Here is a 13,709-nt window from a genome sequence, read left to right as displayed (position 1 = left end):
GATAATCACAGAATTATTTGGGCTAGAAAAGACCTCTGAGATCATGAAGTCCAGCCTGTGACCTAACACCACAACATAATGATGAGCTGGAGAGCAAATGCTGCACCAGATGTAACCAAACCTCCAGACCTTGTAGCAGCAGGCTGCTGAAGAACAGAAACAGAGGGCAAAGGGAGAGAAATATGAGGCAATGTAGGACCTGATGGGTGTCTGGTGGCATTTTGCTCTGTGCTAGCCATTAGTCAAGATACTGCTTCACAACTTGTCTGGTATGGGTGCTAGGGGTGGCAAGTCCAGAAGAGGCAGGTCTAGCAGTGGCTAGACAGTGTTTGTTGTTTTAGAAAGCACTACTCTGCCAGATTTGCCTCTGCTGAAGCCACTCTTTCTTCTGCATATACTTACGTTTGTGCACACAAAACTCGGATTCTTCTGGGATAGAACTGTTAGATCCAGAGAAGTGATGCAGAGACTACCTACACCAATTAAAACAAGATCATAGGACCATTGGAAGTGTTCAATCTGTTTTTCATAGAATCAACCAGGTTGGAAAAGACCTCAGAGATCATCAAGTCCAACCTATTACCTAATATCTAACACCTCATGACAGCTAAACCATGGCTCCAAGTGCCATATCCAATCCCTTTTTGAACACCTCCAGGGATGGTGACTCCACCACCTCCCTGGGCAGCACATTCCAATGGCCAATCTCTCTCTATGGGAAGAACTTCCTCCTCACCTCCAGCCTAAGCCTCCCCTGGCACAGCTTGAGACTGTGTCTTCTTGTTCTGGTGCTGCTTGCCTGGGAGAAGAGACCAACCCCCACCTGGCTACAACCTCCTTTTTGTAGGATATGACCAAGTGGCTCTAAATTCCTTCTGCCTTCTCTTTGACTTACAAATCCAGCCTCTAGGTCCCAGCACCAGCAGTAATTCACAAATCTGACGAAGCAAGCTCGGATGAAGTCTCCCACCAGGATGGTTATGTATGTCACCAGGATGTCAGACACGGTCAGCCTTACAAACTCCTGCAGTTTAAAACAAGGAATAAACACTCAGCTCCTAGAATTCCAGTAGTGCATTCAGATCTGCTGGACACACTCCTCTTAATGCACCCCCAGGATCCCATTAGCCTTCTAGGCCACCAGGGCACATTGCTGGCCCATGGAGAACTTGTTGCCCACCAGCACTTCCAGGTCCTTCTCCACAGGGCTGCCCTCTAGCAGATCACCTCCCAGACTGTACTGGTGCAGTTTATTCTTCCTTCCCAGTTCCAGAACTCTGCACTTGTCCTTCTTGAACCTCATTAGGTTCCTCGTTGCCCAGCTCTCAGTCTGTCCAAGTCTCTGAACAGCAGCACAGCCTTCAGGTGCCTCAGCCAAGCCTCCCTGTGACTCCTGAGGAAACTGCTGAAATGAGCTGTGAGGAAGTGTAGAGAAGGGGAGATGTGCAAGACAAGAAGGGAAAGACTTGTAGGATGGAGATAGCTGGTGCCTCAAGGATTAAAAAGGAAGAACAAAGGTTTAGAAGTCTGAGGTGGGGGGAAAGCAGGGATCTGGAGGATGACAGCTTGGCTGCACTGAGGATCAGCCCCTTCCAAGGAGTGACAGCTGGTGATCTTTGCCCACTTGACTCAAAAACCACTTGGCTAGTGCAGACCCAGTGGGTGTACTCAGTAGTGCAGGGCCTTCTGGTTTGGTGAGGTCCAGCTGTCTGTATCAGCCGATAAATAATTGCTGTTGCTTTTGAAGCTGTGTGTGGTTGGGCTGCAGAACTTCTTGGTGCAAGGTGAAGGTTGCAGGGAAGGGTTCATAGGGTGAAGCAGGGAAGGGTTCATAGGGTGAAACATGGAAGACATGAAGGCCATCCTGCATGCATTTCAGGGGTCTTATTTTGCCTAATTCTGCTCCTGTCCCATGGCCACATGATGTGTTAGAGGTTGGGATGTGTCAGGAGAACAGCTTTCAGCTGGGGACTTCACTATCATGGCTGGAGAACTCTGGCCGAGGACTTGCATTGCTGTGGTGCTGCCATGTGAGAGCTGGGGAGGGAGATGTCATTTGCAAGGAAAACGTCAATCAGCCCCCTTTCCCCCACACCCCCCTTCCTCCTCCATAATGCCCTGCAAAGCATCCCAGAGACTTAATGCACAACAGATTTCTCACAATGCCAACAGTTGTCTCCCAGCAGGGTCCCCTGGGCACATCCGCGGGATCGAGGGGAGGTGGGGTGGCAGCGCTGCCGTTCCTCAGGGAGGAGTTGTGGTGGCCAAGCAGTGTCCAGTGTGTGATGTTCTTCACCACATCCTCTTCAGCTAGCTGCAATGAAGAGACCCCCACCCACCCCCAACCCCCAGCCAAAATCAGCAGTAAGCAAAGGTTCCACAGGAGATGCTGGGAGAGGCCCAAGGCATCGTGTTCCCTCCTCCTCCCTACCACCCTTCACCTAAGCATCTGCTTACATCTGCAGTGCTGGCAGTTGCCAAGAGCAGGGGAGCAGCACCCCTCGCAGACTGCAAGCAGATTGGGGCACGGTGAGTTTTGGGGAGCTGGCAGCCTGCTTGTGGGGGAGCCAGACCTTCTTCATGTCTGCTGTGTGCAGAGGAAGCCTCCACCCAGTCCTCTTCCCTCACTTGCTTCGTAATTTTCCAAGGCAGTGCAAAGTGCTCTGATTCCTCCAGTGCTTCTCAGCTAAAAACACTGATTTTTTTAAAAATGTATTTCCCCCCCCCCGTGACTCATTTAGACATTGATCCTTTCCTGCAGTTATCTGCCTGCAGCATGCCACCAGGGTAATGTGAAACAGGGGAAGAGGATTATAAACTCCATCCTCAGGATCTGCAGTAATAGCAAATGGTGTCAGATGGTGGGGGGGAAGTCAAATTACTCTAACATGTCATGCTTAGAGGAGGTAATCACCACTCTTTTCAGGGCTGTGAGGAGGGCATGAAGACTCTTTGGAAACTCCTCTGCTTGGTGAGTCTCCTGCAGTGCTGTGGACAGTGCTCAAGAGGGTTGGTGATGGGGGAAGATGAAAAGGGAACGATTGCTCCCCACTGGCTGCGGGGATGGGTTGTACCTCACGCCCTGCTCTGGAAACTGCTAGTGAAGGTGGCTCTTTTGGCTCAGCTCTTACTTTTTCGTTGACATCATCCATCAAGGCCAAGAGAAACGTGTAGAGGTTCCCAAGGAAGAGAGCAAAGATGCGCCCCAGCTGCCACTTCAGCCCGATGCGGGGATGGTAATTTTCTAGGGCAGCTATGGTCTCAAACAGCGGAGGGCAAAACATGCCCAGCAAGGACATCACGATCTCAACCTGCCACACAAGCAAAATGAGGTTACCACTAACAGTAGCTGTGTTACTGGGAGCAGGGTGGGGGCTGCCAGCAAGTGGTTGGAGATGTCTGAGGGGTTTTTTAAAGGAGGAGACATTGAAGCGAGCTCAGCATCTGGCTTTGCTTAGCATGCAGGCAGCGCAGTATCAGACTTCAGGACTGGGCTGCGTGGCTCGCTCTTGCAGGAGCACTTTTGCTGTTATCTCAAAGGGATGAGCTCTAAAGAATTTGTTCCCTCTCAGTCCAGACTCATGAATATTTACACTCCTCCAGTCCCTCGTAATACTGCTTGCATCAGCTCCCAGGCTCTTATTTTAGTTTCAGAGGAAGCGCAAGGCTTGGCTTGTGTGCATGGAGATAATTAGTTGCTGCTAATGCTTCTTTTCCGCGTTCAGCACCTTTGCTTTTGCAATGGGTGATTACAGATTTGAATGGCAGCACATCAAGCACTTGGGTTTGCAGCTGAAGAAAGTAGAGTCATAGAGGTTTGATGTTTATTTGGAAGAGACCTTTAAGTTCATCAAGTCCAACCGTTGTTTGGCTTTCTAAAGGCTGCTTTTAAGTCATTATCTCTCTTAGCATGTCCTAGGGGTGGTTTTGCTCCTCTGTGTGGTGCAAGGTGCTAGGGTGTACTGTGGTCTGTGAGGTCATTGGCCAGGCAGTGTTACATCAGGCATAACTTGCAGCCTCTCGTTTTTACAGCCCTGCAGCGCCCATTGTCCTGCAGAGAGCTGTGTCTGTACAGCTGTTGGCAGGCTCAGACTCACCCAGGCTCACTAAAATGAGCCTGCTCTGCTTTTCCAGAAGAGGGAACACTACCCACAACTGGATACATGCAGCCCTCAGTTTTACAAAATCCCAGAATGTTAGGAGCTGGAAAGGACCTCAAAAGCTCGTCCAGTCCAACTCCCCTGCCAGAGCAGGATCACCTAGAGCAGATCATGCAGGAACGCATCCAGGGGGGTCTTGAATATCTCCAGAGAGGGAGACTCACAACATCCCTGGGCAGCTTGTCCCAGAGTGATGGAGTTTACCATCAGGAAAGCCTTAGGCATAACTATTTTTTCATTTTAATAGCATTTTTTTCCTCTTTGGGAAAGTTCAGTGAATGAAACCAAAGCACTTGTGTGAGAAAATGCTCTCTTGCTGATGTTTTCTAAGGGACTTGTCAAAATGCATGGCCTCACATTTAATTTGGCTTTGATTGATGAACACATGGTAAGAGAATAATAATAGAATCATTTTGGCTGGAAGAGACCTTTAAGACCATCAAATGAAACCTTTCCACAGGATGAAACATTTTTTTTTTTTGGGGGGTGTGTGTGTATGAAGAGCTTCAAGGTTCGAATTCTTCATTCCAAAAGTGCAGGCAGGGAAAAATGTTGACAACTGAAATTTTTCTGGAGGTTCTAAAATCTGATTCCCATAATTCAAGATGGATGAAGAATCAGAGAATTGTTAGGGGTGGAAGGGACCTCAAGGAGCGTCCAGTTCCAACCCCCCTGCCATGGGCAGGGACACCTCACACTACAGCAGCTTGCTCACAGCCACAGCCAGCCTGGCTTTCAAAACCTCCAGGGATGAGGCTTCCACCATCTCCCTGGGCAACCTGTGCCAGTGTCTCACCACCCTCGTGGGGAAGAACTTCTTCCTAACATCCAATCTGAATCTACCCATTTCTAGTTTTGCTTCATCCCACCCCAGACCTTTCAGTCTCTGGCACCCTAAAAGGTCCCTCCCCAGCTTCCCTGTAGCCCCTTTCAGATACTGGAAGGCTATAATAAGGTCTAATCTAGCAGATTTGACTTGAGCTTTGTGTCTGATCATGACCATTGCCAACACCCAGAGAGATTCATAGTACAACAGCATTTGCAATATTGAATAAGCAACATGAGGTAGATGCTTTAGAACTGACTTTTAGAGCTGCCTTCTATTGTGACTTACTGTGAGAGTATTTTTAGCCTGGAGAAGAGGAGGCTCAGGGGAGACCTCATTGCATTTTACAATTACCTGAAGGGAGGTTGTAGCCAGGTGGGGGTTGGTCTCTTCTCCCAGGCAACCAGCACCAGAACAAGAGGACACAGTCTCAAGCTGTGCCAGGGGAGGTTTAGGCTAGAGGTGAGGAGAAAGTTCTTCCCAGAAAGCAAGATTGGCCACTGGAATGTGCTGCCCAGGGAGGTGGTGGAGTCACCATCCCTGGAGGTGTTCAAAAGGGGATGGGATGTGGCACTTGAAGCCATGGTTTAGTTAGTCATGAGGTGTTGGGTGGCAGGTTGGACTTGATGATCTCTGAGGTCTTTTCCAACCTTATTGATTCTATGATTTTTCCCCTCTCTGCAGCAGTTTTTAATCTGCCCTGGAAACTCTGAGTGAGACCAATGTGCTAGGTGCCATGGTTTAGTTGATTAGATAGTGTTGGATGATAGGTTGGACACGATGATCTTCAAGGTCTTTTCCAACCTGGTCTGGTCCATTCCATTCCATTCCATTCCATCTTATCCTTCCTGGCTAAAGCAAGTACAGAGGTACCGAAGGGGGGTTCTGGGCCCTTGTAGGGAAGCTCACTGCATTGGATGCTGTCCTCAAGCTATGTGATGAATTGTGCTGAGGTGCAGGGCAAGTTAACAGAGCAGGGAAATGGAAGCCACGTTCCCTTACCTCATTCCTCTCATACCACCCAACATTTTGCATTTTGGAAAACGTCTGGGAGCGTTTGACCACGAAATAGATGAGGTAGCCACTGCCACACAAGCAGCAGATGATGAGGAGGTTGGCCAGAACCCGTAGGAACCTCCTCAGGTGGATGTTCTCGTCCTTGTTGCTCTCCTGCTCATCGACAATCGACTCCTGAAAAAGCAGGGGTGCTCACAGGAGCCAACCACGTGTCTCACAGCACCCAGCCTCAGGCACCATCAGAATGTTTTCCTAAGCAATCTCACCCTCTTTTTTGCTACACTGAACTTCTGCTAAGGTCAAACTAAGCTTCATGCAGGAATCCCCATTAGACTGAAAGACCTCAAGTGGCAAACAGCCTGTCCTGTCCCAGGGGAATATGGTGGGGGAATTGTTCTCTGAAGTAAACAAGACTTTTCTTTTTTTAATCCTAAAAATGGGGCTAGGGTGACTGAGAGCACAGAGGCTGGAGCTGCTGTGGTTCAGTACAATGCCCTGTGCCTATGCACAGGAGCTGTACAGGTGCACAGGTCACCCTTCACACCCCTGCCAGGTTGTTAGGGGGATGGAAGGGACCTCCCAAGATCATTGAGTCCAACCCTCCTGCCAGAGCAGGACTATAGAATCTAGCACAGGTCACACAAGAATGCATCCAGATGGGTCTTCAAAGTCTCCAGAGAAGGAGACTCCACAACCTCTTTGGGCAGCCTGCTCCAGTGCTCTGTGACCCTCACAGTAAAGAAATTCTTCCTCACGTTGAGGTGGAAACTCCTGTGCTGTAGTTTCTATCCATTGCCCCTTGTCCTATCCCAGGGTATAACTGAGCAGAGCCTGTCCCCTCCCTCTTGACCCCCAGCTCTCAGATATTTGTAGGCATTAATCAGATCCCCTCTCAGTGTTCTCTCCAGACTAAACAGCCCCAGGTCTCTCAACCTCTCCTCATCAGGCAGTGCTCCAGTCCCCTAATCATCCTGGTAGCTCTCCCTTGGACTTGATCCAGCAGATCTCTGTCCCTCTTGAACTGGGGACCCCGATACTGTATGCAATATTCCAGGTGAGGGCTAGATGCTGAAGCAGGCAGACAAATGCCAGTTGGGGTTACCTTGAAGCTGGTGGTGATGGATGCAAACTTGTTGTCTGCTGTCTCTGGGTTGCCAATGAGGTAGTCCCAGCTGGTGAACATCTTCCAGCTGAAGATGAAGTTGTGGTCGTCGCCGTCGGCGGTGCTCTCGTTGGCGTTGCGCGCCATGCTGCGGGAGAACGTGTGCAGGCACAAGCTCAGAGGGGCTGCCACAGGGCCACCACCTCTCCTCCAGCTCTGCAAGCAGTGCTGGTGGCTTGGAATTGCTGATGGGGAGGGAAGGGGCAGGGTGGCTCTTCCTGGGGTTTAGATGCAACTGTCATAGAATTATAGAATCAATAAGGTTGGAAAAGGCCTCAGAGATCGAGTCCAACCTATCACCCAACACCTCATAACTAACTAAACCATGGCACCAAGTGCCACATCCAATCCCTTCCTGAACACCTCCAGTGATGGTGACTCCACCACCTCGCTGGGCAGCACATTCCAATGGCCAATCTCTCTTGCTGGGAAGAACTTTCTCCTCGCCTCCAGCCTAAACCTCCCCTGGCACAGCTTGAGACTGTGTCCTCTTGTTCTGGTGCTAGTTGCCTGGGAGAAGAGACCAACCCCCAGCTGGCTACAACCTCGCTTCAGGTAGTTGTAGAGAGCAAGAAGGTCTCCTTTGAGCCTCCTCTTCTCCAGGCTAAACAACCCCAGCTCCCTCAGCCTCTCCCCATAGGGCTGTGCTCCAGACCTCTCCTCAGCCTTGTTTGCCTGAAATGTGGGCTGTTGAACTCTGGGTTTAAGGAGGAGTGATCCATCAAGTGGGGCCTTCAGGTCATGTATTAAAAACAGCAATGTAGGGGAAAAAACTGTCAGGCTAAGGATTGCTTCCATCAGCTACTGCAAGAGCAAGGACTACTTCCTGTGCTTCTGGGCTCTAGAGTACCTGCGCTCGAGGCTACCAACCCCCTCCTGGTGTGCCCCAATGCAGCCACTGCAGTGTAAAGCTTTAATGAGACCTCAGTAGCAACACAATGCTGCAGCCGAAGAGCTTGCACTAAGGCATGCAGGGAGAGAGGAAGGATTATTCTTGTTAATCACCATAGCAGCAGTTAGAGCCTCTGCTCTTTCCTCTCTATTATTTGATCCCTGAAATCCTTCTGTAGCTCTCGCTGGAGTTCCTAGCACCGTCCCTCGAGGAAGGGAAGACAACAGATGCTGCAATTTCATGGCCAATATACAGCAAATCCCCATGTCCCACTCCAGCCAAAGGCTCAAGAGGTTCTTTCTGCTCTGCATCAACAGGGTCTGCTTCAGCAGCAATACAAATCCACAGGCTTATCCTTTCTTGCAAAGGAAGGGTGCCCTCCTTGGCATGGGGTGCCCTCCTTGGCATGGGGTGCCCTCCTTGGCATGGGGTGCCCTCCTTGGCATGGGGTGCCCTCCTTGGCATGGGGTGCCCTCCTTGGCATGGGGTGCCCTCCTTGGCATGGGGTGCCCTCCAAGCAGAGACCAGGGGTTAATTTTTCCAGTTTTGGCTTTGCAGAGACCATCTCAGCAGCAAAAAGTGCTTCAGCTGCTTCCCAGTTGCCCTGGGGATGCTACAGGGCCCTCACTGGTGGTTGGAGACAGTGCACCAGGGGGATGGAGGTTGGGGCCCTGCTTTAAAACACTGCTGGTTGGTTTGGGAATGCATCAAAAGTTCTACAAATACCTGAAAGGAGATTGTAGTGAGGTGGGGGGGGTCAGTCTCTTCTTCCAAGTACAGAGTGATAGAACAAAAAGAAACAGCCTCAAGTTGCTCCAAGGGAACATTAGGAAGAATTAGGAAGGTTGAACATTAGGAAGAATTTCTTCACTGAAAAGGTTGTCAAGCCCAAGCTGTGCCAGGAGAGGTTTAGGTTGGATATTGGGAAGAAAATCTTCAGCAAAAGGGTTGTCAAGCCCTGGAACAGGCTGCCCAGGGGAGCAGTGGAATCCCCATCCCTGGAGGGACTGAGAAGCTGTGTAGATGTGGTGCTGAGTGACACAGGTCAGTGGTGACCTGGCAGCACTGGGGTAACGGTTGAATGTAAAAGCCTTAAAGGTCTCTTCCAACCATAAGGAAGGATATTGAGGCACCTGAACCTGTCCAGAGAAGGGCAATGAGGCTGGGGAGAGGGCTGGAGCACAGCCCTGTGAGGAGAGGCTGAGGGAGCTGGGGTTGCTTAGCCTGGAGAAGAGGAGGCTCAGGGGAAACCTCATGGCTGTCTACAACTCCCTGAAGGGAGGTTGTAGCCAGCTGGGGATTGGTCTCTTCTCCCAGGCAACCGGCACCAGAACAAGAGGACACAATCTCAAGCTGTGCCAGGGGAGGTTTAGGCTTGAGGTGAGGATAAAGCTCTTCACAGAGTGAGTTGTTAGCCATTAGAATGTGCTGCCCAGGGAGGTGGTGGAGTCCTCGTCCCTGAGGTGTTCAAGAGGGGATTAGATGTGGCACTTGAAGCCATGGTTTAGTTAGTCATGAGGTGTTGGGTAATAGGTTGGAGTTGATGATCTCTGAGGTCTTTTCCAACCCTATTGATTCTATGATTCTGTGATAAGAATGCCATGATTCTAGAAGCAGCCTGGAAGTGTCTGGCTGTCTTCTGTACCCCTTGCATTTTTGCAATGAAAGGATGGGAAAAGGAGCCTTTGACATTTACTGTAAGCAAAATCCTCCTTCATGGACAAAATCCACCTGCCTGATGCACTTGTAGGAGTGGTGGAGGGCTGAGGAAAGGCTGAAGCGATCCAGAGAGGAGCAGGGCTGAAGAAGGAGGTAGGAGGAGGAGCCCATGGAGGAGATACACCTGGGTGGCTCTGGGGTGAGGGCAACAGCAGCCATACTTACGACCTGATCACGACCATCAGGCTGTAGCCAAACACACTGATCCCAACCATGAAGTAGGCCATTGGTAGCCTGTATTTTAACCAGCCAATTGTCCTCTGGTTGTTGTAGTAGCCATAAAAGAGTGCTGAGTATTTGATATAGCCCTGCAGGAAAAGAAAAGCCAAGGTCTGTGTGAGCTGTGCAGCTCTTCTACGGCAGGAAGGATTTTTCTGGTGAAAACTGAAGATTTAAACCAAGGGAAATCAATGTGGAAACATTTTTACTGTCTCAGCCTCCCCTGTTTGCTGCTCTGTCATGTTTAAGAGCCACTCTCCTGAGAGCTTAAACTCTGAAGAGAGGGAAGACAAGGGAGGGCGTGTGAGAAGGTGCTGGCTAAAAACTAAAGTGTGGGTTTTTTTCCCATCCCAACCCTCCCCAAAATACCTTCTTTCTGCTCCTTGTGGCTGTAGTCCACCTGCTTCTCTAAGCCAGTAACAAACACTCAGACCCTGGAGGAATGCTGTAGCAAAGTGTTCTCCCACTGTGATGGGAGACTTTGCCTTTCAACTCAGAGGCAGCTGATGCTTGGTACCCTGCAGATTGAGTTCCTTTTACTGGCTGCCACCTGCAGAGCAAATATAACTAAAGCCTAAAATCAAAGCATTACTTTCCTGGGGAAAGCAGAGCTCAGGCACAATATCAACAGCCTCATCTCAAGCAGATCCTTGTCTTGCTGTACAAACTGTTGGGCATGCAGTGAGTCTGCAGATCCTCCCCACTGAAATGTCTTTCTCTTTGTGTCATACCTCACCCAAGTTTGTGTGTATGGTTGCATGCTGCACTTTGTTTGCTTGTTCTCTTTCAGCTCCTAAGTTGAGTGTTAGAAGAAGTCTGGCCCCATCCTCTTGACCCTTTAGGTATTGATAAGATCCCCTTCCAAGCTTTCAGCATTAAATCTTTCTTGGTCTTTCTTCATAAGAGAGATGCTCCTGTCCTCTCATCTTCATAGAATCATAGAATCAATAAGGTTGGAAAAGACCTCAGAGATCATCAAGTCCAACCTATCACCCAACACCTCATGACTAACTCAACCATGGCTTCAAGTTCCACATCCAATCCCCTCTTGAACGCCTCCAGGGACAGTAGTTCTACCACCTCCCTGGGCAGCACATTCCAGTGGCCATTTACTCTTTCTGGGAAGGATTTTCTCCTCACCTCCAGCCTAAACCTCGCCTGGCATAGCTTGAGACTGTGTTCTCTTGTTCTGGTGCTGGTTGCCTGGGAGAAGAGTCTAACTCCCACCTGGCTCCAACCTCCCTTCAGGGAGTTGTAGAGAGCAAGAAGGTCTCCCCTGAGCCTCCTCTTCTCCAGGCTAAAGAACCCCAGCTCCCTCAGCCTCTCCTCATAGGGCTTGTGCTCATAGCCTCTACTGGGTGCTCTCCAGTAGTTCCTTGTCTCTCTTGAACTTGGGAATTCAGAAGTGGATGAAAAAATTAGAATGAAATAAAATTCAAGCAGCATGTCCAGCTGAGTTTCCCAAATCTCTAAGCCACAACCTTTCTGGGCCTCTCTTCTAATGTTTAATCAATTAGCTAAGCTCTCACAAAACAACAGATTATCCTTCCTAACCTAGTATAAAGCTTTGGTTCCCAGCCATTAGCTGCCTGTTTGCCCTGCCACAGGTACAGAACTCTGCCTGTCAGCAGCCAGCTCTGGGGCAATGCAGCAGGCCAGCGGCTGGCACACCACAGCCTGGCTGCCTGAGGCTTGTGGCTGAATGTGTGCTGGGGAGGTGTCACGGAAAAAAAATGCCTCATCAAATCTAAAGTTCCTGCAAGGTGCTGGTGAAGTTTTTTGTCTTCTCAGGCTGCAGTCCCAAACCTTTGTCTTTTTGATTCATCAAATGGTGAGGACTGAAAAATTAGTTTCTCTGCTCCCATCAGCCAGCACATTCTTTAAACTCCATTTGAGAGACATGGTGCCTGGTGTCCAAGGGAGATTCATCCCTTTCTGCCCCTCCAGAAATCCATGATATGACCTCCTTGCTGGCAGGACATGTGTTTCCCTGGCTCCTCTCTCTTGAAATGCATTTTTCAGGATCAGTGTTGACTCTTCATTTTGTGCCTGCTCTGAGATATGTTTCCCTCTTGCACATCTCCTCTGGAGCGTGCTGCAGTAAGCACCTATTTGTTTTCTAAAGGGCAAACCTCTGTGAAGAGCTTCATTTAACATCTTCTGCAGTGGGCATAGTGTACATCCTTGCCCTATAGCCAGGGATTGTTCCTTGGTGCGAAGCAGCAGAGGGGTGGGTTTGGGGATGGGGACCTACATGGCAGAGGGATTGAGAGGATCAAGCCCTCAGTGACAGCAGGAGTGTATAGTACCTAACCACTGGCAGTTCATGGTAGTCACAGAATATTAGGGGTTGGAAGTGACCTCCAGAGATCATTGAATCCAACCCCCCCTGCCAGAGCAGGGTCACCTAGGGCAGGCCACATAGGAACACACCCAGAAGGGTTTGGAATGTCTCCAGAGGAGACTCCACAACCTCTCTGGGCAGCCTGTTCCAGGGCTCCATTACCCTCACCATACAGAAGTGTCTCCTCGTGTTGAGGTGGAACCTCTTGTGCTCCACCTTGTATTCCTTGTCCTGTTGCTGGGCACCACCAAACAGAGCCTGGCACCTTCATCCTGACCCCCACCCCTCAGATATTGATAGACATTGATCAGATCCCCTCTCAGTCTTCTCTTCAGACTAGACAGCCCCAGGGCTCTCAGTCTTTCCTCACAGCAGAGATGTTCAAGCCCTGCAATCATCCTCACAGCCTCTCACGCAACAGTACAGCCCCATCCAAGAGCAAATTTCCTTGCTGACTTGTGTATGGCTTATGGTCTCCCAAACAAAACCAACTGATGGGTTTTTCTGAAAGCTTTCAGGATGCATTCAGCTGATCCCTTATGATTAGCATTTCTGTGCTTACCTCGAAGTCCCAAAGAACTGAGAAATCCATGGCTGTTGCTTGCTCAGCCCGGGGTACAGTTTTCCTTGGCATACTCCCATATGGCATTCCCATCAGGACCTGGGGAACATTCATAACAGTGATGCATGTGTAGCAGAACACACTGTGCAGGGGCAGTGCCACTTATTGTTTTCTTAATGAGTCCCTTTTGGTTTGCTTTTGGTTGGTTTCCCTTTCTGTTTATTTTAATAAAGATTTTTATTACTCAGCACCAGAGCAGCAGTTTTAAAGACTTAGAACTTAGGGGAGGTTTAGGCTGGAGGTGAGGAGAAAGTTCTTCCCAGAAAGAGTAATTGGCCTTTGGGATGTGCTGCCTAGGGAGGTGGTGGAGTCACCATCACTGGAGGTGTTCAAGAGGGGATTGGATGTGGCACTGGAGCCATGGTTTAGGTAGTCATAAGGTGTTGGGTGATAGGTTGGACTTGATGATCTCTGATTCTGACCTTATTGATTATATGATTTCACCCAAATCACAGAAGAAGCAAGGGATGAGGACTTCCCTCGCTCTGGTAGCATCCACAGGACAAGAAGTATTTTGCCAGGGAGCTGTGGCCCTCAATGAATAGCTCTGGGTTAAATGCCCTTAGTTTAGCAAGAAGTTCTTTGCTTGAACTTCATGGGTCTAAGGCACTAAGGGGATTAGCTTTATCTATTTACACAGGACTCCTCCTTTGAGACAAGTCAAGAGCACTGGGTTGAGCTTGCAGTCTGTTTTGTATTACACAGTCTTAAATTGAAAAATGACCTCAGTGTGAGGTGAAGGGCAGTT

The 13,709-nt window shown here is 49.6% G+C and overlaps 1 protein-coding gene across 1 annotated transcript in view; it reads right to left on the bottom strand.

The window, feature by feature from the left end:
• TMC2 (transmembrane channel like 2) overlaps positions 1–13,709 on the bottom strand; it is a 40,159-nt gene that overhangs the window by 13,806 nt on the left and 12,644 nt on the right. The window contains exons 8-14 of the mRNA XM_054177086.1: positions 12,902–13,000; positions 9,942–10,084; positions 7,106–7,253; positions 5,989–6,177; positions 3,132–3,311; positions 2,162–2,314; positions 896–1,024 (exon numbers count right to left, since the gene is read on the bottom strand). Coding sequence (XP_054033061.1) covers positions 896–1,024; positions 2,162–2,314; positions 3,132–3,311; positions 5,989–6,177; positions 7,106–7,253; positions 9,942–10,084; positions 12,902–13,000 — 1,041 coding nt within the window. The remainder of the gene's footprint in view (positions 1–895; positions 1,025–2,161; positions 2,315–3,131; positions 3,312–5,988; positions 6,178–7,105; positions 7,254–9,941; positions 10,085–12,901; positions 13,001–13,709) is intronic.

Source organism: Dryobates pubescens, chromosome 38 (genome assembly GCF_014839835.1).
Source record: "Dryobates pubescens isolate bDryPub1 chromosome 38, bDryPub1.pri, whole genome shotgun sequence".
NCBI lineage: Eukaryota > Metazoa > Chordata > Aves > Piciformes > Picidae > Dryobates > Dryobates pubescens.
The sequence above is the reverse complement of the archived record's forward strand: the minus strand, read 5'-3'. Positions and strand labels throughout refer to the sequence as shown.